General features: G+C 51.0%; 1 protein-coding gene and 1 long non-coding RNA gene across 9 annotated transcripts in view; one reads left to right on the top strand and one right to left on the bottom strand.

The window, feature by feature from the left end:
- PAXIP1 (PAX interacting protein 1) overlaps window positions 1–5,360 on the top strand; it is a 51,056-nt gene extending 45,696 nt beyond the window's left edge. For 2 of the 3 annotated variants that reach the window (XM_047832955.1, XM_047832941.1), the window contains 5 exons: window positions 2,643–2,743; window positions 3,772–3,906; window positions 3,994–4,069; window positions 4,147–4,207; window positions 4,892–5,360. In XM_047832955.1, coding sequence (XP_047688911.1) covers window positions 2,643–2,743; window positions 3,772–3,906; window positions 3,994–4,069; window positions 4,147–4,207; window positions 4,892–4,907 — 389 coding nt within the window. In that variant the 3' untranslated portion in view covers window positions 4,908–5,360. Of the gene's footprint in view, window positions 1–2,642; window positions 2,744–3,771; window positions 3,963–3,993; window positions 4,070–4,146; window positions 4,208–4,891 lie in introns of all 3 variants that reach the window. The other variant, XR_007146888.1, reaches the window with a different exon arrangement.
- LOC125151661 (uncharacterized) overlaps window positions 1–25,561 on the bottom strand; it is a 30,298-nt gene extending 4,737 nt beyond the window's left edge. For 2 of the 6 annotated variants that reach the window (XR_007146914.1, XR_007146901.1), the window contains exons 1-6: window positions 24,646–25,370; window positions 13,260–13,467; window positions 8,334–8,406; window positions 7,429–7,728; window positions 6,396–7,064; window positions 5,770–5,932 (exon numbers count right to left, since the gene is read on the bottom strand). This is a non-coding gene — a long non-coding RNA (uncharacterized LOC125151661). Of the gene's footprint in view, window positions 1–5,769; window positions 5,933–6,395; window positions 7,065–7,428; window positions 7,729–8,333; window positions 8,407–13,259; window positions 13,468–24,645; window positions 25,371–25,415 lie in introns of those variants that run through there. The other 4 variants (XR_007146915.1, XR_007146913.1, XR_007146902.1 and 1 more) reach the window with 4 other exon arrangements.
- Between the last annotated feature and the right edge of the window lie 2,225 nt (window positions 25,562–27,786).

The raw sequence follows: 27,786 nt of genomic DNA, 5'->3' as shown, positions 1-27,786 counted from the left end.
TGTCCAGTTGTTAAATGATTTTTGCTCAGATTGCCTTTGCACCTTTGTTAAAAACCAAGGTGATTGTTTCTTGGCTCTGTCTCTCGGCTTCTCTCCATTGATCTGTTTGGCCAGTGCCACATGGTCTTGTTGCTGGAGCGCTGAGGTCCGTCAGTGGCGGCCCCCATCTTTGTTCCTGTCCTTCAGTGTCGAGCTGGCTGCTTTGTGTCTTTGCTTTCCGTGTGAACTTTAGGGTCAGTTTGTTGGTGTGTTTGGTTTTTAATACATATTTAAAGACCTTCTGTTTTGCCAGAAGCTTTAAGTTTCTCAAGAATATGGACCTTAGGTTATCTGGAGTCATTAATATCTGAATCGTTGCTTTCAGGTTCACGTCTTTTACTCATCTGTTAGCGTTTGATGGGTCTTTAAAGAACACGTTTGGCTTTTGAAATCAAATCTCTCTCACCTTTTTTTAAACAATCCCCAAGTTCGCAAACAGTTGCAGTTAGCAAACAGTACAGATCGCTGCTTTCTCCTGAACCGTGAACGAGTACGCTCCCAAAATGACGCGCCATCATCCCTGATGTCGTGTGTCACCTACAGAAGAGGATGCTCTGCCAGACGGCCACGGCACAGCCGCCAAAAGCAGGATCTGCTGCTACTGTCTCGGTTGCAGACCTCATTCGGCTCTGCCTGGTTGTCCCCGTGATGTCCTTCCTTGAAAGCCACAGGGTAGCTCAGAAGCACACGTGGTTGTCCTGTCTCCTTGTGGGTTTGCCCACCGCTTCCCCCGATGGAGTGCGGGAACTCCGGTGGGCGCCGTGCCCTCGTGCGGCTCCTGCCGGGGTGGCGTGGTTCTGACTTGCCGTGTCACTGGAGGGGGTCACGGCGACCCCTGGGTGCAGGCGATGCCTGCTGGCCGCCTCCGCCGTAGTAAGTCTGGGGAAGTACTGGGAAGTATGCCATTGCCACCGTTCCTTTGATGTACTTGTTTATCTCCTTGTGTGCAGCCCTTTTTCTCTTGCATTCCGTGGGTTGCTACCATGCTGTCCTTGATGCCTAGACTGTCCCGACTTGGACAGTGAGAGCCATTCTGGCTTCAGGGCCCCTCAGGCTGTCTCCTCTCTGTGTTTGAACACTTCTGGCTTTCGCGCAGGAAAGTTCTAGGCTTTTCTGCTCTTGCGTTTGTAAATCCGTTCTCCCGTGGTGAGCAGCCTGGCTTCCAGAACACTACGCGTGTTTACTTACCTCGTTCCCGCGCGTGACCCATGTCCCAGCATCGCCAGCACCGCCTTGTGGGTGCAGGACCCCCTCTCTGCCTGCACCGGCTCCCTCGGCTGGGGTTCTGGCACCCCACGTGGGCCCGATAGCTTTCATCGTGTGCTAGGGGTGTGGTTTTGTAATTTTGTGTTTGCCTCTGATTTATAGAGATCGAGACACTACTTTTACAGACCGTCTCTTTCTGGGGTGCTCATTTCCGCTGTGCGGCTGTGAAAAGCTTAGCTTTCAGGTTGACTCCTCCTAAGGGTGACGCAGCTCTGTTCCTGCCTGAAATCTCCCCGTAAATGGGGTCGTCAGAGCCGCTGTTCCTCCGGGGACCGTTCTCTCCATCCAAGCCCCTGACCGCCGCGTGGGGCTCTTCACCAGCTCCTGAGAAGGCAGATCAGCCTCGCGTTTTGCCCTAGAACTTACATGTCAGACATTTTCCGTGTGACTGAACTGCTTGTTTTCACTTCTCCCACTTTCGGACAGTCCTACCTTTTCCCACCGAAATCCGCAGAGCCGCTTTCTCGGATTGGCTGATCACTTGACCTCGTATCTCTAGCAGTTCGTCATTCGTCATTTCAGGGTCTCTTTACTGATTGGCTTGCTTTGCTCCGTGTCGGCAAACTGTGGCCCGTGAGCTAGGACTGGATTTTACATTTTTAAAGCATCCCTGTAAGGACGTGTGGCTGAAGGAGCACGTGTCCCCGGCCTGAGCCACCGTGTCGGGGAGCAGCGTGCCGTCTGGCTAGAGCGCTGTGATGCTACCGGGCTACTCTTAGAAAACGAGGAAAGGAAGAAATGCTTCTCTGATCGTGAGACGTTTATGAGAAGCTTAAGACATTTTGTGATCTTTAACTTTTCTTGTAACTCTGAAAACCAATTAAAATTGCCCAAAGGCTTCTAAGTCGGGTGAAACCATTCTTTCTAAGGTGCTATACGCCGTCCGGTATTTAAACGGAATATGTTTTTGTCAGATCTATAAAGATTCGTTGGTCATCAGATCATAGAGTCGAGACCTGTGGTGTTTCACACACACACTGGGTGTGATGCCCATTCTGAGCTGGTCGTTTGGGGCCTGGGGTTCTTGACCTCCCCGTGAGCTCCCTGAAACAGTGCAGAGCGGCGGCCGGGAGGGGCCCTTCCTCTCAGTCCACTGTCTCCCGCGAGCTTATAACCTCAGAAGGTGAAGACGCACTGTCCTTCACCTGCTCTGGCTGCTTCCGGGGCAGAGCGAGCGACATTGTCAGACACACAGCTGACATTTCAGGATTCAGAGCTTTCCCAGGGAAGCGTGAGCCTCGAGCGGCGTGCCCTTGACCGGCGGCACGACCTCCGGGGTGCACGGCCCGTGTCCCCTGAGTCTGCACTTTGTTGAGCGGGCGGCTCTTGTCTTCCAGATGAGCAGAACTACCTCCTCCGAGACGCTGAGGCCGAAGTGCTGTTCTCTTTCAGTCTGGAAGAGTCCTTGAAGAGGGCACACGCTTCTCCACTCTTCAAGGTACACTTTAAAGGGAAAGGTCCCCACGGAGTTACAGATGGCACGGTTGGAGGTGACACGCGCCTGGCAGGGGGGTGGGGGGGGAGCCCGGTGCTCCTCCCGGGACATGTTACTGGAGGTCTTGGCCGAGGAGACCCAGTGCGCCTCCGGAGCCCCGCGCCCTGCTGGCTGTTGGGAGCGCGCGGTGTACCTGGGCCTTCAGAGCGCGTGGCCAGGGATAACTTAATCGGTGCGAGGCATTTAAGTTGGTTTTTCTGCTTTTAACAAATCTTTGCTACTTAACGCTCTTCTCATTAAACGCACACGCAGCTGGAGAAAGAAGATTCTTGGCCAAACGTGAATTGAATGTATGCCTGAGTAACTCAAGGCTGAAGATGTTTAAACATTTGTTAGAGAAGCTCCTTGGACACACACAAAAAAACGTTCAGGCTGCTCTGTTTTTACACCTAAGGAACCAGCTGAGGCACGAGAATGCCGTTAGGGTGTATCTCCCTCGAAACAGCAGAGTTTTCCAAACGTTAGTTCTTTTCCTGCAAGCAGTTTAACACCGTGCTTTATGGAACACTTGAAAACAAAGGCGTTAGGAAACTGAAACTTAACCATCAGAATCATTTCCTAGTCGGAGCGCCAACCAGGCCCGGGTAACGAAGAGAACGCAGGCGCTGTGCCTGCCTCGCGCTTGACAGACGGAGGGGGATGATCTAATGCCCATTTAGAATTCTATGGAAATTGTGGAAAATGTTTACACTGTTCCTCCCGATCCCACAGAATTCTTCGTGTCTTTTAGGAACGTCAGTTCCGGTCACTTGCACTCCTCACAGCTCACACCTGACATAAGGACAGGCTTGTTTTTTCCACACTTACCTCCCGGCTTCCTCCAGGCCCGTCTCAGGCTGGGGACTCGCGGCGGGGTGGCACTTCCGGAACTCCCCGAGACGACACATTTTGTCCAAACTCTCAGGGTAGGATTTATGAAGACTGACGTACCCTAACGATTCAAAGTGCACGTATTTTCGTTTCATTTTTAGGCAAAATATTTTTACATCACGCCTGGAATCTGCCCGAGCCTGTCAACCATGAAGGCGATCGTGGAATGTGCAGGGGGACGAGTACTGTCTAAACAGCCGTCTTTCCGGAAACTTGTGGAGCACAAGCAAAATAAGGTGGATAGAAGGGAAGCAGCCGACTCCTCGCCGTCCCAGACGAGATTCACTGTTCGGTGACCGATAAACTCCCTTTCTTTTCCTTAGAGCTTATCAGAGATCATCTTAATATCCTGCGAGAACGACCTGCACTTATGTCGGGAGTATTTCGCACGGGGCATAGGTACGGTGTGTTGCCGTGTTTGTGGGCGCGAGCGCACAGCAGCGCGTCCGTCCTCACGGTCCGCCCCTCTCTTTCAGACGTCCATAACGCAGAGTTCGTGCTCACCGGGGTGCTCACGCAGACACTGGACTATGAATCATATCCTTTTTCTGAAGGCGGCTCGGTGCAGGGCCCCCCTCCCCACTGGGATCAGAACTGCACGCATCCGTGTGGCGAGAGGCCGGCTGGATCGCTGCAGGTGCCCTGCCGTCAGCTGGAAGCATCCGTCTTCATACGATTCGTACTCTTACGTCTTTCCCGGATTTTTAGACGTTTGTGAATGTCTAGTCTGTGCCACCTTGACTTTCAGAAAGAACTGCTTTGGAAGTCATCTGGGTGATGTGGGGGTGTCCTCTCAGGGGCCTCGTGTCCTGTCTAGAGACAGAACGGAGCCTGCGTGGAGAGCTGCCGGGGAGGGGTGGGGGGGGTGGGGGGGTCCTGTGCGGGGCCCCAGGGGCGGCTGCCTGGGCTCTGCCTTGTGGCCGAAAGGGGCATCCGCCTTGATGCGGCCTCGGCTTTGCCGCCTCCGCGGGGTGGCCGCGCTGGCTCTTCACGGGCGCTGGTCCCAGGCCCCGCCGCAGAGAGGCTGGGGTACGCGGGCCGTGGCAGTCCGTGCGGGGCACGTGGAAAGCCGCCCCTGATCCGGGTTGCCTGGTTTCAGTGGGTACGAGGAACGCGGTCCAGGGTCTCAGACGGGCCCTGACGCTGGTTAACCAGACTTGGGGGCCCGTAGGGATGTAAGCTTGCCTCGTGTTCGAAGCGTGTTTTCCTCAACAAACCTACGTATAAATTTAACTGATGGCATCCGCACCGCGACTGGAGTCCTGGGCACGGGCCCGGCCGCGGCCACCGTCGGGTGGACGGACCCGCTTCCTGCAGAGGCCCGCGTTTGCCAGCTGCTTTGGGAGGCAGGCGCTCTAGAGCAGGAAAACCAATAGGATACATATGCTGCATCTTTTTAAGATGTGTAATTTTATTCTGAGGAAACATAAATTATGTTTTGTATTATATGAATTTATGAGCCCACATTAGGTTTTATGATTCATTTGCCAGGTTTTTAAATGTTTTCACAACACTGTTAACAGAACTTCAACTACAAATAAAATGGTGTAAATAAAGACCTTGCTATCTCTAAATTATGATGTTAAAGATTTGAAATGTTTTGTACTTTGATTATTTTTATTTCTTATACTCTTTTCTTTTATATTGATATCTTGCCCACATTTTAAATAAATGTACTTTTGAACTTAGAGTTTATTCTGTATTTTTTTTTTTTTGGCATCATTTATGTGACGTGCATCAAACTGGATCACATCTTAAGTCATTCCAAGACAAAATATATTCTAAGTTTTTCCCAAAGAAATCATTTCTGGAAGGCAGCCATTCTCTGCCAATGTAATAAGCTCCCAAGCAGAGGGGTACCCAGAACGTTCAGCAACCCCTGCGATGCAGACACCGACCAGTCGGAACCTCGGACACCACATATCCGTCCTGCTCCCGCCCCACACGTGGCTCTCACACACTTCCTGGTGGATTGTGGGTACCATCAAATAACGAGAGGCCACTGTCTCAGCAGGTAGGTCAGTCCTGACACATTTCTTACGCTGTCCTGTTCAGTACAGGAGCGTATTTAAGCAATACCACCACAGAGGTGCTCTTACCGTGGTCATCTGGCGTGTTCAGAGTTTGCTTCCATAACGATTCCCGAAATGCCTTCCTAGAAACAGACGTCTTCCTTGAAACGGTTGTGACCCACTTGATGGGTTATTCTTTAACCGCACAGCCTCTACAGTTTAACTCTTGAACTTGGTTTAGGCGGAACACCTGCATTAAAAACATGAACACAGAACGAATTGAATTCCATGTTGGGAATTCTTAGTGTTCCTGTAGGGCTCCGGTGACGATCACACGCTCAGGACAGTTTCTTCAGGTGTTCAGCTCTGCTGGGGTGGGACCACGTGGAGTTCTTTCTACAGGCGGAAGGGACATCACCACACACTTCGTAATTTTAAGGTACGGGTCAGTGTCTTCAAGTGATTCTCCCCTGTCTAACCCTTGACCTTCTGTGTGTTTCCCAGTGACCTGCCCGATTACCGTGTGGGCACATCCTCAGTCTTAGCGTGACTGACACGTATTTATTGTTGTCGGCTACTGGGAGTATTTATCTTGAGCTCTTTGAGTATGTGTTACGAACAGTGCATATTCTGGCATTTACTTGTATTTTTAACAAAACGTGCCTGCTTAGAAGCTAATAATTTTGCACCTAAGCAGACTTAGGAACACTCACCTGCAGAGGCGCCTGGGTGGCCCGGTTGACGGTCAAGTGTCTGACTTGACTTTGTCTCACGTTGGTTCAGGGACTCAAGCCCCGCCTTGGACTCTGTGCCGACAGTGTGGAGGCTGCTTGGGATTCTCTCTCTCCCCCTCTCAGAATAAACAAACAAAAAAATCCCCTGCAGAATTGGAATTAGTGTCGCTACCAACGTAGATCCCGCAAGATCCTGAAAGGGAAGCAGAGTTTCCCAACCGAGAACACGATTTCGATTCAGAATGCCACCCCACTGCTTCCGTGCTCGAAAGCGAAGGCGCGGACGCAGAGCCCCGCATCTGTTCAGTCTGCGGCGGAGACGGGGCGTCTGCTTAACCAACACGCGAGGATGACTGATTTGATTAACCTTTCAATTAGTGTTTTTTTCCAAAAGCTGCCAAGAAATCATCCTTAAGCACTCCAGGAGCTGTCTGCAGCCAGCTGGCTCACGCAGCTGTCGAGCACGGATTTGGCGGCTCCGGGGAAGCTCCAGAGGAACACGTAAGAATAGAGACTTCAGGTAAACGCTTCTCACGGAAGTTGATGAGAGGAGTTCTTTTCTCTTAAGAAAACGAAGTCTTCATCCCGTGTTGTCTGGCTCAGGGTTGTTCAGCAGAAGTAGGCACTACATGTGCGATTTAAAAATTCCTAGTAGCCACACGAAAATTTAAACAACCTTTAAGTGTTTGCAATTTTATTTAACGCCACGCCAGCGTATCTAAAATATCGTCCCAGTGACAGATCATCAATATCAGATTACCGCGACGGTGGTGGTTTTCTCGGTGCCGTCTTTAAATAATCTATTGTGTATTTTACGCTTAGAGCGCATCTCGAGTCTGACAATAAATTTTCATTAGAAATGGTTTCTCTGTATTTAGATTTCATGCCACTTACAGTTTAAAAAGGTGTACGTGCCCAAGCTATTCTAAGCAGGACTGTTTCCCAGCAACAAAATTCGTGGCCGTTTTTAAGTTAAAGCTGATCCTCAATAAGATGAAAACCAGCTCCTTACCTGCATGAGGCTCGCTTCCGTGCTCGGGGACCCGGTGTGGCCGTGTCGTGTCTGCAGGGCCGGCGGCCACCCGTGCGGGCTCCCTTTGGCACCACGAGTGCCGGTGAGGAGGTGGACGGTCCATCTGAGAAGCTCCAAGACCGCAGTCCCCGGAATTCCGCCCCCTGCCACAGACGGGTGGCAAAAGGGGTGTCCATCTGCAGCGGGAGGCGCAGCGTGTCGAGAGGAGAGTGGGAGAAATCATGCGTGTCCCCGCGGTCACCGGGAAAGGTTGGACGTGTTGTGATCCACCCCTGGGGACTGCAGAAGGAACGGTTGAGTGGGACCGGCCACCCGACGCCACGTTCTTCAAACCCTGTGGCTTGCGAGCGAGCAAGGCCCCGGAGACGGCCCGCAGGCAGGAGGCAAAGCCCCTCAACCCAGGCACCCGCGCTCTCGGCGAGCCCTCCCGAGTCCCCGATGTCTGCTCGGTTAAAAAGCAAGTGTGCAGTTAAGGAAGGTCTGCATCCGCGGGAACCTAGCTGCCTCTGCACACCCACCGGTGACTGCACTCCCACGTCTGTCGCATCAGCCGCCGCGCACCCGGCAGGCCCCATCGCCCCGCCCCCGTCTCGTCACACCCGATGGCCGCCTCCGAGCTGCCGCGGCTGGCACGTCCCCCGGCTCTCCCCCGCCTCACCGCCTGTCCACACGTCCCCTCGCTCCGTCAGCTCACCTGCACAGATGGTCGCGTCTGTCCGTCCCCATTCCCGCCAGGCTCATCTTGCCTCCTGTCTCTTCCCCTCCCTGCCGCCCTCCGTACTGTCCCACGGTCCTGCTAAGAAGGTACCCAGGCTGTGCGGCCTGAAGTCCCAATGCCTTGGGACGTCCCCACCCAGCCCCTCGGTCCTGTCAGCCACACGCACCGCTTCCTGCCGCTCCGTCCGGCAGCCTCTCCTGCTCACTGCCCCAGAAAGCCTTTCCTGCTTCCCTCTGGTCCTGTGTAAAAAACGCCTTTGAGGCATGCGCTTACTTGTCTGCACAAGCAACAGAGCGAAAACAGGTAAATCGGACATCAAAATTCAAGCCTGTTCCGTATCAACAGACACCACCAGCAGTGAAAAGACAAGCTACTGAATGAGAGAAAACATTTGCCAATCCTGTATCACATAAGGAGCTCAGGTCTAGAGTACATAAAGACTCCAACTCCACCACAAGAAAAAAGCCTGGTTTTAAAATAGGCAAAGGACTCCACAGCTGTGTCTCCAAAGGTGAATGGCCAGTAAGGTGCTCAGTATCCTCATCGTCAGGGAAACGGAGATCACAGCCACAGTGAACCACCACCTCCCACCCATCAGGACGGCTGCTGTCAAAAAAAAGAAAAACCAGGAGGTAGAGAAACGACCCCTCGTGCACCGCCGGTGGGAATGTCAACCGGTGCGGCCGCTCCGGAAAGCGGTGTGGAGGGTCCTCGACGTGTAAAAGTAAAGCGCCCTGAGACCCAGCGATTCCACTCCTGGGTCTTTACCCGAAAGGTTTGAAAGCAGGCTCTTCGTGAGACATTTACACACCCCCGTTCGTAAGCAGTGGGGAACAACCCGAGTGTCTGTCTGCTGATGAACGGAGAAGCCAAAGGTAGCCCGTGGGCCTGACGCAACACTCAGTCTTGAGATCCTGACACCTGCTACAACATGGGTCAACCCCGGGGACGTTGTGCTCAAATAAGGGAGTCACAAGGGACAAATACTGCATGAGTCCACTTCTGGGGGGGGGGGGGGTCCCTAGAGCCGTCAAATCCATAGAGACCGTGGGCGGTGGGCACCGGGGGCTGGGTAAGGGATGGGGAGTTCGTGTTCCATGGGGACAGAGTCTCAGTTGGGGACAGTGAAGTTCTGGAGAGGACGGGGGTGACGGTTACAGAACGAGGCAGATACACTCGTTGCCACTTAATTGGACACTTAGAAATGACGGACGTCGTCAATTCTGTGTGTTTCGCCGGCTTTTAAGAAAGAAGGAAATGAAGACCAGTTAAACCAGCGAGTAGCAGAGTGGAGGTTGGGGAGAACTTCTTGCGAGTTCACCGCCTGCTCTTCCACAGACTTGAACTGAACCCTCTCAAACCCAGTGGCCAGAACCCCGAATCCACGTGTAGAGTTACACGCAAATGCATCCGTGTGCGTGCGTGCACGTGTCTGCGTATCTTTCTCTGGCGCCCGTCACATCTGAAAAGGCATCCGACCCAGGAAGGATTAAAGACTCACTGTTAGAAACAAGACAAAACCAGCAGACGGGGAGGTACTTCCAGAATGACAGAACAAGGGTCCGTGAACATCTCCTTCTCCGCCGTACGGAGAACAGACACAAATGGGCATCGCCACTATGTCAGGCCATGGGAGGCTGAGCCCTTCTGCCCCCTGAGCCACGCAGGGTTTTGGGTTCAGGTTTCAGAGCTCCCGAGCTGCTAAGTTACGCCGTCCGTGGCATTTTGGCCAGGGTGGCCCTGGAGGTCTTTCTTCGGGGCTGGGGAACCGCGGGCTGGGCAGGCGGAGCAGGGACCGCGCCCAGAAGCCCGGCTTCCCCTTCTGTTCACCAGATCGGGAACGGAAGCCCTGCCTGGCACGGGGCAGGGGCAGGGTGCCCGGGGTTTACGACTGGAAAACCATCCACAAAGTTAGGTCCACTGACCCCAGGAAGGGAGGACGTGGGGTCTGGAGGCCAGGGAGTAGAGATGGTATTTTCTGGGCTGAGAAGCAAGAGCGATCCCCTCCCGTGGGAACGTTAGCTTTAAGCGAGCGCCGGATGACGCGGCCCCAGCGGGGAGGCGAGGTGATGTCTGCTCAGGAACACGCACAGCCAAAGCCCTGAGATCGGTCCCGACCCGCCGCCTGCCGGGGAGTCATGCCCAGCGCACATCCACCCCTCACGGCGCGGGCGGGGGCGACGTGGCTTCCCCGGCTGCACACAGGGACGGCTCCCGCCGCAGGACTTGTCCTCCTGGGGCTGGCGTCCCGCCGCAGCCCGTCCGTGCTGGGCTGGGCTCAGGGACTCCCTTCTGCTGTCAGCCCGAGAGACGGGACTCTACCCGCTGGTCCCGGACAAGGACAGAGAAGGTCATGCCCTTCCCTGAGGACTGCAGCACCTACGGGAGCAGAGGGACTCAGTGCACCGGACGGGGCCGCCCTTCCCGGCGCCTAGGAGGTTACTTTTACCACCGGCAACCCGACGTAACAGAAACCGCGTCCTGTTAACGCTGCACCTGCGCAGGCTGATGTGACGGGCAGAGGGCTGCCGACCCTGACACCGAGCAGAAGTACCGATGGCCACCGGGGCAGAGTCGACTCCTCGGCCCGGAATGCCGCGCGCGTCTGGTTTTACGTGGCGAGGGGAAGCAGGGGAAGGCGCGGCCTTCACCCCCTGCTTCTCACCTCAGGGACCTGGTGCCCTCCCCCCGCCCCCCCAAGGCAGTGTGCACCATGCGCCGGGCTCGGCTGCAGCCCCGGGGCGTGAGCCCCGAGCACCCCAAGGGGTCCCATCCCAGAAGCAAGAAGGTGCGGGCAGAGCTGAGCGGAAAGAGCCAGCGCTGGCCAAGCAGGAGGGAGAATTCGGAGAAAATGCGGGCAGCTGCCCTGATGTGTGAGATGCTGGCAAAGACGGGATTTTCAGAGGTCCTGGGTGTGGGTTCCCTTGGACATTTTATAACCTCTTTAATGGAGACTCACGGATCCACTTTGAGAACGGCAGTGAAAAATGGCACCTTGGCTTTGGGCGGCCACCGTGCCGTCAGGAGACAGCGGGTGTACCCCCTGGGTTACATCTGGAGCATGGACCCTCTAGGAATTTGGACCTAAACTCCCCGTGATCAGCCGCACTGCCCACCAACCCACGATGAACACGACCGTCTGCCTTGTGCTGCCGTGTACCCTGCCTGGCCTCCGTCCCCAGAGGGGCAACATGGCAGGTTTCTCAGTGACGGACCAGCTTCCTAACAGGTGCGCCCGGAGATACGGGGTGCAGTTTACGGTGATACGGATGTGCCGCTGTTAAGATTTTAGTTTAGAACTCTCTGTACACTTTCTCCTACACACTTTCCTGAGCAACATTTTGTATTTTTCAGAGGGGATTTCATCGCAGCCCCCGACACCAGGAGCCGCAGTTGTGAGCGGAGCACGTAGCACTTGCTCCGAACTTTTCTTCACGATCCCAGTTGTCCTGATTCTTTTTCAGCCATGATTTCTCACTCATAAGCTTTGTTTTGCAAGTGCATGCAAATGACTTGGTTTTCGTTTCAGTTTATGCCTATTTTCAGATTTTCCCCAATACAGAATTGATGTATGTTCATCACCATCGTCATCCTCTGGGATCGTTAGATAACAGAACGATGAGGACTCCAGTTTTGGATGACGTGTGATACTTTGATAAAGGAAATTTCCGACTTTTAACGTTCGTGGGCCCTGTTCCTAGGCTCCCAGGGAAGCTATACTTGAACATTTACCAAGGTCAAAAGGACTCAGCAAAACCTCCAAGCGTGGGCTCTATTTCTTTGCCGTGCACACACAGTACATCTGCTTTGTTAAATAATAATAATGATAATAACAATAATAACCAAAAAGGAACGTTCCAGACATAAAGAAAGAAACCTCCATGCTTTCCTGAAGATTAAAGTCATATAGTCTCATGCACACTAAAAACATAAGATAAAGCCTGTCACTTTCCGGAATGCCCTTCCTCTGGATTCTCTCTGTAACTCTGTGTATTCTGTGTATAATCCTGCAGCCCATGTTCCTTCCCCGGAGCAACCTTTGTGAAGACTGTGTATCCTGGGTGGTGGCCCCAACTTGGGCTCGAATAAGATTCTTTTTCTTTCTCTTTATTTTTTGGGGGGAGGGGCAGGGAGAGGGAGAGAGAGAATCCCAAGCAGGCTCCACACTGTCAGGGCAGAGCCCGAGGTGGGGCTCGAATCCATGAACTGTGAGATCGTGACCTGAGCTGAAATCAAGAATTGGATGCTCAACCTGCTGAGCCACCCAGGAGCCCCTCTCTTTAATATTTTAAGGCAGGTTTGTTCTGTCTCAACCTTTCTTGGGGGAGTCGGCAGTGTGTCAGAGCAATGCCCCTGAACACAGCTGGGGGTCGTGTGGAACTCGGCGCTCCGTCCCATCACGAGCCCTGTGTGCCCTCCGACTTCTCACGGGTGTACTGGTGACTCCTGCTATCCAACCCCCTCAATTTGAATCGACAGCCCTCATACTCAAGCTGTTGAGGGCTGCCTGTGACGTTCTCCGGGCGGGAATAACCTACAGGGGTTGGTTGTTTTCGTTGAGCATTATCATCATCGATGCTATTAACGGAAGGCTGGGGTAAACTTTCTGGCTACAAACACGAGACACTGAATCACTCAGCTTGGAAGAGAAGGGACACTTGCTCCTTCGGGCCAAATGGTGCCTTCGGGTGACCGAGAGCCTCGCAGAAGCGTCTGTGGCTATTCGTGACACGTGGCGGTCCCAGAGGAACTTCCCACCTCATGAGGTAACTAATGCTTGGCTCGTCTGGGGACGCACACATAGGATTGATCATCCGGTGCTCAATGGTCTCAGACCTCACGGGGAGAAACCGTGACACGTAAGAGAGCGTATCCCAGCTCCTGGGAAGGGATCTGAGCAGCACGGACTGGCCCACCACACTTAACATCTTTAGATCTCCTTCGAGCCTTACTCGAAAAATAAAACCACGACAAGAGGAATGGGGAACCGTGCTTCGAGAGCTGAAAGCTCCCGGAAAACCACCCACCACCCACGGGAGCTCCGGCAGGCTCTGTGCACAACACATAGGGAACCTCTATTCGCAATGCTTACTTAACTGGGAAAATCGAAGTCTCGGATGGCCCAAATGGGGTTCTTTCCACACGTCTCAATTCGTTTTCTCGTGCACACAGAGAAAGCGACCGGAAACTAGGAAGCCGTTTGGTTCAATCAGTGCTCACGGAGGTCCTCTGGGCTACATATGGCTTGTGTTTGCTGTTGTGGCTTTTGGCATCTTTGGGCAAAATTGGCTGTGTTCTGACTGGAAAATGGAAAAAAAAAAAACAACTAATTGATGGACCCATAAATTATAATGTCATCTTGCAGTTAGATTTGTTTTGATAGTCGGAAATCGGGTCTTTGATGTCTTCTCCACAAATATTAGTGAAACAAAGGCTATGTATTGCTTGCATCTTGTCTATACGTCCATGTGTAATAACGGAGATCTTTTCTCCACTTCCAGATGGTGTTGCCAAAATTAATTTGTAAGAGAGCTCTATTTAATTGGTTTAGGGGCCATCGCTTCTAAAACTCAGAAAGATAAAAACTAACCCAAATGTTTTCCAAGTTTACGTGATCTGGGATGAAATTCCCTACATTCAGGCTTTTGGGGTTACTCCGTAATAAAGACGCCCCATGTCAACCGATGGTCCAGAGAGACGAGGATGGGCACAAACCCAAGACCCCCAACGCCCTTCTCAAAAGTCAGAAAGATGAGGAAGAGGAGGAGGAAAACAGGCACTGGAAGTCCTAAACCCACCTCCCCAAACAGAAGCACCAGAACTGACGCCCCGTCCACTGCCTCCAGTCCTGCCTCCTCCAGACGGCTGAGAACAACCAGAGAGAAAGCCCGTCTTGCAGGAGGGAGAGACAGGAGATGGAAATGGAGAGATGTTAGTCCCAACCTTGAATCTGCCTCTGGCCCGGCCGGCAGCACCCCACCCACCTCTACGGCCCCCCTTCCTGTTCCCACACAACCACCACTGGGGCACTCGCACAGCCGGCCCCCACACCACCCTCAGCACCTCTGGCACCACCGGCCCCTCCTACCCTCACCTCCGAGGACCGGAAGCTGTCAGGCCACCTCCTGATGAGGTTCAAACGGGAGCATGTCCCAAATCAGCATGAAGGGGCCCAAGGGCTCCCCTGGACTCAAACCGCTCATTTCGGCTTTCCCCCCAGGAGCCCCGGCTAAAGTTGACGGCAGGGAGCAAATTGACTAATGTCGTGGTGGACACATGTGCAACACACTCGGTACTAACGCTGGTTCCAAGCCATTGATTTAATGAAAATAGACATGTTTTTGGAACTATCAACGTCAAGTATAATACACATAATCAGCTTTTACTCTACCTGAAGGTATCAGATTCACGTTGAAACTCTTGTAATCTGTCAGCAAAAATGACTTAAAATAATGGCTGATTTGGTCTCAAGGTTTCATGGGTAATTGTTAAGTCAGTTTTTTTTATTTTTATTTTTTTAATGTTTAGTTTTGAGAGAGAGAGAAACAGAGCATGAGCAGGGTAGGGACAGAGAGAGACACACACACAGAATCCCTAGTAGGCTCCAGACTCTGAGCTGTCAGCACAGAGCCTGATGCGGGGCTCGAACTCATGGACGGCGAGATCATGACCTGAGCTGAAGTCAGACACCTAATCAACTGAGCCACCCAGGTGCCCCAGAGCTAGTCAGTTTTATAGAAAATGTTTGTGAACTTTTATTTTTTTTAAATTATTTTTTTTACAACGTTTATTCATTTTTGGGACAGAGAGAGAGCATGAATGTGGGAGGGGGCAGAGAGAGAGGGAGACACAGAATCGGAAACAGGCTCCAGGCTCTGAGCCGTCAGCCCAGAGCCTGACGCGGGGCTCGAACTCACGGACCACGAGATCGTGACCTGGCTGAAGTCGGACGCTTAACCGACTGCGCCACCCAGGTGCCCCGAACTTTTAAAAAGCTTCCAAGATCTTTAAACCATAAACCACTGGAGTCTTGCTAGACTGAATGACACATTGGGTTGAATTCACTGGATATCTAACTTTTTTCCAAATAAGATAAAATACTGAAGCCTTAATTACTAAACATTAGGTTTATCTGCTTTTGCCTTCTTATTACAGAGAATCTAAAGATACTTGGGTCTCCTGGTAAACATGTTTTGTGCTTTATTGAAAGTTGCACTGTGGAAAAACACACGTGTCTAGAAGTCATAAAATATATTCATAAATTTCCCACTCTAAAGAATTCTGGTGTAATAGTTCACAATTGGTAACTAAGTTTTCACTGGACACTGTGGTAGCCAAGAGTTAAAATTGTGCTAAATGTAAAAAAAAAATATGCTAAATGTAAAAAGAAAAGAAAAATTCTGCTAAATGTAATTATACTGCTGGAAATGATAAAGAAGCCAACTCTATGCATGGCCAAAGTAGGAAATATGTAAGAAAGGCATAAAGAATAAGAATAAGTTTTTGTTGAGAGAAAAAAAGTAATTTTATCCTGAAATGAGACTGGTGATTTAGAGAGGGAGAATTTACAACAAAGTCTAAATGAAAAAAGAAAAAAGTAGAAAATTTGTGAAGGGGAATCTTTGGAAAGAATTTTATGTGTGGTCAGGATGGCTAGGATCAGAACAGATGAATTTTAAAGGTACACTTGTATAGGATGTGAGGGGGAAGGTGGCCCCCCAACCCAGCCTAGATACACAGACACCTGCGGGAACCAGGGCAGCACCTACACTCTCCACCTGGCTGGCTAACAGGGTGCCCTGCCCCCACACACTTCTTCGGACCCGCCCCTCCATCCCTGCCTCAGTGGGAGTTTTCCTGGGTTGCTGCAGATCTCTTCCTAAGTACCAGCCACTTTGCTGGCACCGCGAGTGCTCCACATCCTCCTGTGGACCTGCCCCCTCCAATACCCCTTGGGCCAGAACCTGTCCAAAGTGGTACCACAAGCCTGGCAGTGTGCGAGCAGCCCCAACAGGGGCCGGCACTACTCCAGAGTGACTCCCACTGCAGGGAGAGGGAAAGATAACCACACACACACACCAGTCAGACTATGGCCTCAGCAGTGGACTGGGGGCAGAGAGCTGTTCTGACTATAGCCAACCCCCACCCCCCCACCACCAAGGAAACCTTCTCAGGGGACAACACAGGGAAAGCACCCTGCAGTTTGATGCTACCGCATGATACAAATGCCTGGTCTGACTCAGCTCAAGCCTAAAGTGGCCCCAGACTCGCCCACTAACAGCACAGGGACTAAACTCTTCCCACAACAGGCAAAGAGAGCCACTGAAGATGGCTGGACTAAGGGAAAAAGAGTCTCAGCCATGAGAGCAGAGCACTTGCAACATAACAGGAGACACCCCTGAAGCACCGGGTTCTGGTGAACGGGGCGCACAGCACTGCGGGGCGCTACAGGGCTTCTTCAGAAGGCCATTACTTTCGAGAGCAAGAGACACAGCTGACTGTCCTAACACGCAGAAACAGACACGGAGAGTTAGATAAAATGAGACAGAGGAATATGTCCCAAATGAAAGAATGGGACAAAAATCACAGCAAGAGACCTAAGCAAAATGGAGATAAGTAGTATGGCTGATAGAGAATTTAAAGTAATGGTCATAAAGATACTTGAGAAAAGACTGGAGGACATCAGTGAGATGCTCAGCAAAGAGAGATAAAATACCAAAAAGAACTAACCTAATCAGAGATGAAGAATACAATAGGTGAACCTAAAAAATTAAAAATACACTAGAGAGAATAAATAGTAGACTAGAGGAAGCGGAAGAATAGATCAGCAACCTGTAGGATAGAGTAATGGAAAGCAATCAAGCTGAACAGGAGAGAGAAAAAAAATAACAAAAAATGAAAATAGACTAAGGGAACATGGAGACACCATCAAATATAATAACATTTGCATTATAGGGATCCCAAAAGGAGAAGAGCAAGAAGGGGGCAGAAAATTTATTTAAAGCAATAATAGCTGAAAACTTCCTGAATCTGGGGAAGGAAACAGAAATCCAGATCTAGGAGGCACAGAGAGTCCACAAAAAAAATCAATCCAAGGAGGTCCACACCAAGAAACATATTAATTAAAATGGCAAAAGAAGTGATACAGAGAATTTTAAAAACAGAATGAGACCAAAAAGAAGGTTACCTACAAGGGAAACCCCATAAGGCTATCAGTTGAGTTTTCAGCAGAAACTTTGCAGGCCAGAAGGGAGTGGCATGATGTATTCAAAGTGCTGAAAGAAAAAACAAAAAACCAAAAAACTTCCAGCCAAGAATACTGTATCCAGCAAAGTTATCATTCAGAATAGAAAGAGAAGGAGTTTCCCACACAAACAAAAGTTAAAGGAATTCATCACCACTAAGACAGCCTTAAAAGAAATGTTAAAGAAGACTCTTTTGAGTGAAAATGAGAGACCATAAGCAGGAGTAAGAAAAGTAGGAAACACAAAAGCAGCAAAATTAAGTATATCTACAAAAGTGACTCAAGGACTCACAAAATAAAAGAATGTAAAGTATGACATCATATACTTAAAATGTGTGTATGTGGTGGGGGTGAGGAGTAGACATTTAGTGCTTCTAGAACGGGTCTAAACTGAAGCATCCATCAAATTAATATGGGATTCTATATGCATAAGATATTATATACAAACCGAATGGTAACCACAAATGAAAAACCAGTAATAGCCATGCAAAAAAATAAAGAGAAAGGAATATAAGAATATCACTAAAGAAAGCCAACACATCATGAAAGAAGAGACCAAGGAAGGAACAAAAATAACTACTGAAACAAGTAACAAAATGGTAATACGTACATATCTGTCAATAATTACTTGGAATATAAATGGACCAAACCCTCCAATCAAAAGACACAGGGTGACAGAATGGATTAAAAGCAAGATCCATCTTTATGGTACCCGCAAGAGACTCATTTGAGACCTAAAGACATATGCATATTGAAAAAGTATTTATTATGAAAATAGAAGCGAAAAGAAACCTGGGGTGGCAAAGGATTGGACAAAACAGACTTTAAAGCAAGACCGCAATAAGAGACAAAGAAGGACACTACATAATCATAAAGAGAACAACCCAACAAGATAGAACAATTGTATATATTTACGCACCTAACATGGAAACACCCAAATACATAAGGCAGCTAATAACAAACATAAAGGAAATAATCCATAGTGACACAATAATAGGGAAGTTTAACAGCCCACTTAGATAAATGGAACAACCATCCAAAAAGAAAATCAACAAGGAAAGAGTGCCTTAAAATGACACATTAGACCAGATGGACTTAAGAGATATATTCTGAACATTCCATCCTAAAACAGCAGAATACACATTATTTTCGAGTGCACATGGAACATTCTCCAGAATAGACCATGTATGAGGTCACAAAACAACTGTCAACAAATTTAAAAAGACCAAAGTCGGGGCGCCTGGGTGGCACAGTCGGTTAAGCGTCCAACTTCAGCCAGGTCACGATCTCGCGGTCCATGAGTTCAAGCCCCGCGTCGGGCTCTGGGCTGATGGCTCAGAGCCTGGAGCCTGTTTCCGATTCTGTGTCTCCCTCTCTCTCTGCCCCTCCCCCGTTCATGCTCTGTCTCTCTCTGTCCCAAAAATAAATAAACATTGAAAAAAAAATTAAAAAAAAAAGACCAAAGTCATACCATGAATCTTTTCTGACCACAACACTATGAAAGTAGAAATCAAGCACAAGAAAAAAAATCTGGAAAGACCCTAAATACTGGAGGTTAAATAGCATCTACTAAACAATAAATGGTTCAACCAAGAAATAAAAGATGAAATCAAAAAATACATGCAGACAAATGAAAATTTAAACACAATGGTCCAAAAATCTTTGGCATGCAGCAAAAGCTGTTCTAAGAGGGAAATTTATAGCAGTACAGGCCTACCTCAGAAAGAAAAAAAATCTCAAAAAACCAACTTAGCCATATGCCTAAAGGAGCTATGGAAAAAAAAGAACAAACAAAACCCTAAATCAGTAGAAGGAAGGAAATAATAAATATTAGAGCAGAAATAATCAAAATAGAAACTAAAAAAACAAAACAAAACAAAAACAAAATACAAAAACAATAGAACTGGTCCATGAAACCAAGAGCAGGTCCTTTGATAAAACACAAAATTTGATGAATTTTCAGCCAGATTCATCAAAAACAGAGAGGGGGGGAGGGAGGGACAGGGAGGCAAGGGGCTCAAATGAACAAAATCAGAAGTGACAGAGGAGAAATAACCACCGACACCACAGAAATACAAAGGAGTGTAAGAGATTATGAAAAGTTATGTGCCAACAAATTGTACAACTTAGCAGAAATGGATAAATTCTTAGAAACTTACAGCCTCCTCCAAAAACTGAACAAAGAAGAAATAGAAAATTTGAACAGGCTGATTAACAGCAATAAAACTGAACTTGTAATAAAAAAAACTCCCACCAAACAAAAGCCCAGGATGAGATGGCTTCACAGGAAAATTCTATGTAAGTTTTAAAGAAGAGTTAATATCTATTCTTTTGAAACTATTCCAAAAAATAAAAGAGGAAGGAAAGCTTCCAAATTCATTCTATGAGGCCGGCATTACCCTGATACAAAACCAGATAAAGACACCACAAAAAAAGAACTACAGGCCAATCATCTCTGATGAATACAGATACAAAAATCATCAACAAAATATTAGCAAACCAAATCCAACAATACATTAAAAAAATCATTCACCATGATCAAGTGGGATTTAGTCCTAGGATACAAGAGTGGTTCAATGTTCACAAATCAATCAACATGGTACATCACATCAATAAGAGAAACGATAAAAGCCATGTGATCATTTCAACAGATGCAGAAAAATCATCTGACAAAATACAACATCCATTCCAGATAAAAACCCTCAACGAAGTAGGTTTAGAGGGAACATACCTCACCATGTATGAAAAACTCACAGCCAATATCATAATCAATGGGGAAAAACCAAGAGCCTCTCCTCTAAGGTTAGGAACAAGACAAGGATGTCCACTCTCACCACTTGTATTCAACACAGTACTGCAAGTCCTAGCCACAGCTATCAGACAAGAAAAAGAAATAAAAGGCATCTAAATTGGTAAGGAAGAAGCAAAATTTTCGCCATTTTCTGATGACATGATACCGTACGTAGAAAACACAAGAGACGCCACCAAAAACCTACCAGAACTGATAAATTAATTCAGCGAAGTCACAGGATACAAAATCAATGCACAGAAATCCATTGCATTTCTACACACTAATAATGAAGCTGCAGAAGAGAAATTAAGAAAACGATCCCATTTACAATAGCACTCAAAATAATAAAATACCCAGGAATTCACTTAACCGAGGAGGTGAAAGACCTGTTCTCTGAAATCCACAAAACACTGATGAAAGAAATCAAAGATGGCACAAAGAAATGGAAAGATATTCCATGTTCACGGACTGGGAGGTGCGGGAAACTCACGGCCACAATGGCTCATGTAGAGGCCCTCTTAGTGTCTGTTGCTCTATGGGCCACACACAGGATCACCAGAGACATCTGAACTACGAACCAGAAAAATCCATCAGATTGCTGCCGCCTGCCCCCACTCCGCCTGAGGATGCTTGAAGCCTGTCATACAGATATCTCACTGGCAGCATCCAGGACTCAGACACTGGGTTTATAATTTGCTCCAACCATTACCTGTGTTTTCCTTTTGTTTCCATAGAAATGCCTCTCATTAATTAACCTTATTGCCTGCTGAACAAGGCAGAGTGTATACAAAAGCCAACACCACTTGCCGCACCTAGATGAACTCCTGGGAAGTAAGGACCCAGATAATCAGGCAGCGAGTCACATGGGTACAAGAGGCCCCTGCCCCCCACCTCCTTTTTTAAGGTGGCAGAGACTGGCTTACTGGTCCATTCTCTTGGATACCCACTGGGATCAGATCAACTTTCGAGACTCCCACCCCTGACTACACCGTTATGATTGCTTGGAATACACTTGGGAATGAACTTAACGTCACGTAGTGCCAAACTATGTAGAAAAATATAACTACCTCTGATGCCCCCTCAATTAGCACAAGGGACCAAAAGTTACAAGTAGGTCAAACCCTTCTGTTTCAAAGCCCCGACCACACCCTAAATCGGCTGAAGCTGTAACAGAAGACAGAGCTCCGCTCACGCTCCATAGAAATGGAACGAAGGACTCACGACGGGAAATTCTAACCGGAAAAGTCTCCACATGTCTGACACCGTGTTGCTTCTGTTTCCCTTGCTGCAGTGACCTACAGGTTAGAACTTCCTGCTTAGCCCTGCGTGTAGGCACGTTACAGCTAAGGTTTACCAAAACTGCTCTTTACCCAACACCTACCTCACCCGAGGAGACAAGGAAGTAGCCAAAGCACCATCACCCCCAATTCTTCACGATTGAGGAAAAGTCGTAACTCAGGGAGGAATTGAATCCATTCCCCATAGGGTTGATGAGGTAGAAATTACCAGAAAACTGAAAGCCTGCTTTTCAGAGAAGTGCTTCTCCCTAACTGGCTATAACTGGCTATTATGTCTCCCAGTCCCCACCAACAAACCCGCTGGCTGTCCCTGCAGCAGCCTGGACTCATCGGGTTCCTGCCTGGTAACAGGCAAGGCTCCGCTTTCCTTATGTGAGATAAGGAGAGACCCCATCCAGGTTATCCCAGCCCTCAGAGTGCGCCCACAGCCCCCTCTCCTGGTCCTGAGATAACCTCCTGATGGGGGGACTGAATTTCGTGAAGTCTCGGCCCCAGAGTCACCATGGAACGTATGTTACGCGTATGTTTCCTCAGTGGGACCATGTTCTAGCTTCCCTCTTGAATGATCAAGAATTTTCCCACCTTTTAATCAAGACTCTTTGGATTTTTCTCCTGCCTAAGTCGATTCCAACATCACATTGGTTCCTTCAAGTTGTACTTACTAGAATTCTTTTTCTGTCCACGAGTCATTGTTTTAAATGTTTTACCAAACGCAAAAACAGTCTAAGCCAAGCACGCATACTGTTTGCTCACCGGTTGGACTTTATAGAGAACATGTTATCACTTTTAAGCTTCCCACCGGTTCTGTTACAGTAAGTCCCCAACAAGGAACTAGGGGTGAAAAAATACATTATGTTCATACCTAGCAACAGGGACTTGATGGGCCCTGGACAGACAAGCCAGGCACCCTGGCACCGAGGGACCGGAAAACATAAGGTTGATCGTCAGTGCTTTCTGAGGAAAGATTACTGATCAAAAAGAGGAAATGATAAAGGAAAATTTCAACTTTTGATGTTTGTGGGTCCTGCTCCTGGGCTCCCAGGGAAGCTAGACTTGAACATTTACCAAGGTCAGAACGACTCAGCAAAACCTCCGAGGGTGGGCTCTAATTTCTGTCCCGTGAACACAGTGTACATCTGCTTTGTTAAAAAATAAATAAATCACCAAAAGGAGCATTGCAGACATAAAAAGAAAATCTCCCTGGTTCCCGTAAGATTAAATTCATACAGCCTTGCACACACTAAAAACATAAAATAGATTAAAAAATAAAAACATAGGGGCGCCTGGGTGGCTCAGTCGGTTGAGCGTCCGACTTCGCTCAGGTCACGATCTCAGGGTCCGTGAGTTCGAGCCCCGCATCAGGCTCTGTGCTGACAGCTCAGAGCCTGGAGCCTGCTTCAGATTCTGTGTCTCCCTCTCTCTCTGGCCCTCCCCCCGTTCATGCTCTGTCTCTCTCTGTCTCAAAAATAAATAAATGTTAAAAAATAAATAAATAAAAAAAATAAAAACATAAAACAAAGTCTGTAACTGTTTGGAATGTCCTTTGTCATGACGATTTGTAACTCTTTGTGAAAAGGAAAAAACACAAACGTATAACCCTGTACCGCATGACCCTTCCCCAGAGGACTCTCTTCTTTGTGAAGACAGGTACCCTGGGCAGCTGTCCTAACTTGGGCTCGAGGAAGACTCTTTTCCTCTTTAAAATTAAACAAATTTTCTTTTAAATGTATTATTTTTTGAGAGAGAGAGAGAGAGAGAGCGCGCGCTCAAGTGAGTGAGAGAGAGTAGGGGAGGGGCAGAGAGAAAGGGAGACACAGAATCCGAAGCAGGCTCCAGGCTTCAGGCTGTCAGCACAGAGCCCCACGCGGGGCTCGAACCCACAGACTGCAAGATCATGACCTGAGCTGAAGTCGGACGCTTAACCGACTAAGCCAGCCCCTCTCTTTAAAATTTTTTAAATTTTTTGTTTAATATAGCGAATTGTCAGATTGGCTTCCATACAACACCCACTGCTCATCCCAACAAGTGCCTCCTCAGTGCCCGTCACCCATTTTCCCCTCTCCCCCACCCCCATCCACCCTCACTTTGTTCTCTGTATTTAAGGGTCTCTTATGGTTTGCCTCCCTCCCTCTCTGTTCCTAACGATTTTTCCCCTCCCCCTCCCCCATGGTCTTCTGTTAAGTTTCTCAAGATCCACGTATGAGTGAAAACACATATCTGTCCTCCTCTGCCTTTGTTCATTTTGCATTGACAACTTCTCTTCCTTAGAATGACAATTTTGGGGGGGGGCACCTAGGTGGCTTAGTTGGTGAAGGTCTGACTTCGTGTCAGGTCATGATCTCAGCAGTTCATGGGTTTGAGCCCCGTGACTCGGAGCCTGGAGCCTGCTTCGGATTCTGTGTCTCCCTCTCTCTCTGTCCCTCCCCCGCACGTGCGAGATCTCTCTCCCAAAAACAAATAAACGTTAAAAAAAAAAAAAAAAAAGAGTGACGACTTTTTGTACGGAATTTAAAGAAGGAATGACAGCAGATTAATTATGCTTGTATCTTTGCACACACACAGACACACACACACACAACACAGAGGCACACATTTCCCCAGAAAAACGTTTGAACTTTTGAAAAGTCTCTACTTGTATTAATAAGAAACAAAGCTATTTTCCGGGTTTGGATACAACCGTAGCAGAACTTAGGAGCTGGGTACGAGACTCCATAATTCATAGCTAAACTCCAAATACCTCCTACAGATGCAAAATCGCTCATTTTAACCGCTCATCAGGGCAGCGCCGGAAACCAAAGCCGCCTCTTGGGAATAATACCTTAGCAGGCTGCACGGAGGAGACGGTACACGGCACCCACGCCCCAAACAATGACGTCACAGAGTCTCAGCACAGATGGACGCACTTACAGGTGCGAGTTAAATGCTCAATTAACAGCCCCAGTTAGACTCCCCGGAGCACCTGTGGGCACCCTGCTAGTTCTGGAAGGCAGCGCCCAACTGCAGGGAAGGACAGATGCAAACTATCAGTGAACTTGGAACCAGCAGACCCGGGGTGAGGGCTGTAGGGGTCCTTCTGAACGCCCCAAGTTCAGGGCTTCGCAGAAAAGCCCTCATAGGGGGACAGTCTCCCTGAAGTCCACATTACCTGATGTTTCCGAGATGGCTAATTGGTGGAGGTTGGGCGGTGGTCGGGTGTTCTGGGGATCGAGTCTCCAGCAAGGCTGGGATCCGCGTCTAGAAACCCCCCAAGGGTTCTCCGGGACCGTGGGCATTCGCCAGCCGGGTCTAGGAGTGAGTCAAGGCACACCTGAAAACAAGGGACACGCAGCCCGGGCAGGGAGAGCCAACGTGCCCTTATGCGATCGTGAGCATTCTCCCGAGCGCCGGATTCTGAGTCTCCAAGCAGGCCTATGAGGGGACTCAACCGGTGACCGCGGGGCCGCGGGGTCTCAGCCCCTGCCCGCCGTCCCCGAGCAAGTCCTCGAGGAGTAGGGCATCTCCCCGCCCGGCCTGCTGCACCTGGCGGCCTGTCTGCCTCCCAGGCCTCGCCGGGCCCCCTGCCCTGGGGGGTGGGGGCCCGGGCACCGCCTCTGGCTGTTTCTGGCCCCGGCGTCAGCTTGGGCTCCGGACGCGAGGAGGCCGCTGGAAGGAGCCGGGCGGCACCGGTTCCCAGAGCTGCATTCAGGCCCTGGCCGCCCTGGCCGCAGCTCTCGGATGTGCGGACTCCTGTCCCTTCCGCGGCTGCCGCTGCCCCTGCTCGCGACAGCCCGCCCTTCTGAGCTGGGCCAGTGCCGCCTGCGCTGGAGGGGGTGGGGGGGGTGGGCGCGGGCTGTGTCACCTCCCGCCGGGGCTCCCGGGCTGCCACCGCGGCCGCCGCGCCGCCTGCCAGGCCCCGGCCCCCCGCGTGCCACTTACCCGAGCGTCGCCGTTGGGCGGGCGGCCCAGCGCCGTGCCTCTGCTGCCCTCTGCGGGCGGCGTCCACGCGCGACCTGAGCCGGCGGGGAGGAGCCCTGCCCCCCGCCTGGTGCCGGCCTGGGGTGGGGGCTGCTGCGGGGGCGAGGGTCGACTGGGGGCGGGGCTGGCGGGGGTAAGGGGGTAGGGGGACTGGCCTGGGGGGGGCGGGGAAGAGTGGAGGTTGACCGGGGGGGCGGGGCTGGCGGGGGTAAGGGGGTAGGGGGACTGGCCTGGGGGGGGCGGGGAAGAGTGGAGGTTGACTGGGGGGGCGGGGCTGAGCGAGGGGGCGGGGCTGGACTGGAGGTCGCGGAAGTCGACTGGGGGCGAGGCTGGCGGCAGGTGGTGGGGGGGCTGGGCTGGGGGGCGGGGGACGGGGGGTCGACTGGAGGAGCGGGATCGATTGGTGGGGGCGGGGATCGCCGGCAGGGTCCTTCAGCGGCGGGCCGAGCTGCGGGGGGGCGGGGCTGGCTGGGAGAGCCCTGCCCTCCGCTCTCGGGACGCCGGCCTTGGTCCCGCCCCTCGGTGCCCGCGGCTGTGCGCAGGTCGCACCTGCCGCGGGAGACGCTCCCCGAGGCCTGCGGGCTGGACGTGGCCCGGCCCTGCTCGCCTGGCGGGAAGCAGAGAGACCAGCACGATGAGGGGCTCGCACACGTTGACCGAGCGCGCGTTTCACAGGACCGGAGCCCCTGGGGACCCTCAGGCGGCCGTCACGTTGCGCATTGACTGGAGCCCCAAAGTTCACGTGGCCTGTGCGTGGGCACCGAGCTGTTTCCTGTTCTTGCCAGTGCCTGGAAACCCGTTCCCCAAATATTTTTCAGGATGCAGTTCAAATGCGAATTGTCAGGCGTTTTTCATACTGTTTTGGTTAAAGATAAAAAAAAAAACAACAAAAACCCAATTCTAGACATTCCGAACAATATTAGCTCCACTTTATTGACTGCCGGCCAAGCACGACTTTAGGAATTTCCATCCATAGCTCACATCATTGTCCCCTCTGAGCGCCTGTCTCTGTTCCACCAGGGAGAAAAGTTAGGCTCTGAGAGGTTAGGACACTTGGCCCAGGACACACAGCGGCAGCAGAGACCTAGAGAGTAGCCCGCTCATGGGACTCCACGTTCGTGTTCTGCACACCAGCGCCACCTGTTGGTCCTCACGGCCTCCCCTCACTGCAGCTGTCCTTTCTGCGGGGCAGGTGACCGGCCCTCGCACCCGGCCTGGTGGCCCCCCCAACCCCTCTAACCGCCCTCCCACCCCCGCGAAGCAGCTCCCGGGACGCCGGGCACAAGCATCGCTCCCGCTCACGGAGGACAGAACTGCATCCGTCCAGCTGTCCTGGCAGCTGGCGGACTGGCCCTGAGTGAGTGTGGGGGATGGGAAATGGGGTGGGTAAGCCACCAAACGCAGTGGTTTGCCATCACATTCCTGGCTACCTATCAGTGGCCACCTGGTGCCCAGCGTGGTGAGGCCCTGACGCAACGTGGCACAAAGCCGGCAGGCGCCCCCCGCCCCCCCCCCCGCCCCCCCCCCCACCCCCCGTCTTCCCCTTTCTCCGCGGGAACCATAGAAAACCGCAGGCAAAAAAAGCACCATTACTAGCCGATGTCACAGAGAGCTGACTGGGGACTCCCTGCAGAGTCAGAGCTGGACGACACGACACGGAGCAGGGCAGCGGCGGGGGGGGGGGGGGGGGCTGCGTTTCTCTGGCCGCCTCCGGCTGCCGCGGGCCCAGCCGGTGGCTTCACTCGGCTGGTTGCTCAGACCCAATTGTGTGCTGTCGCTTGCCCTGTCCTGCTTGTCATGAGGGTGCATTTTGCGACTTTCTAAAGTGGAAAGGCCTTCAGTTTCGTGTGTGAAGACCCGGGAGAAGTTCCCCGGGGGCCGGAGGGAGGGCGGGGGCCTCCTGCACGGGGCACTCCGCTAAGGCCTGTCGGAACCTTCGGAAGCATCTGGATTGTCCTGCTCCTGAGCGCACCTTCATGGACGGGAGGAATTTTCATTTTAGCAGGGGGCCTGCCTGCCTCACGACCAGCCCCCGGCACTCATGGGGCCAGCGAGGCGTCCAGACAGATGGCTTCCTCATGTGTCAGGGGCTCAGATGACGAGCGTTTGGGATCATATGGGCTGCCCATGCTGTGTAACAAATAACCCACCATTTACCGACTAAAACCCACAAGAATTTATCGTCTGGATTCTGAGGGTCGGGCATGCGGCTGCGGTTTGGCTGGACACTCTGGTTCACGTTCACAGCCCAGCTCTCAGCCGGGAAGCAGCCCGAGTCGGGGAATCCGCTGGCCGGGGGGAGGGGGGGGGTCTGTTCCTCCCCTCCTGCTCC

This window comes from Prionailurus viverrinus, chromosome A2 (genome assembly GCF_022837055.1).
Source record: "Prionailurus viverrinus isolate Anna chromosome A2, UM_Priviv_1.0, whole genome shotgun sequence".
NCBI classification, from domain to species: domain Eukaryota; kingdom Metazoa; phylum Chordata; class Mammalia; order Carnivora; family Felidae; genus Prionailurus; species Prionailurus viverrinus.
The sequence above is the reverse complement of the archived record's forward strand: the minus strand, read 5'-3'. Positions and strand labels throughout refer to the sequence as shown.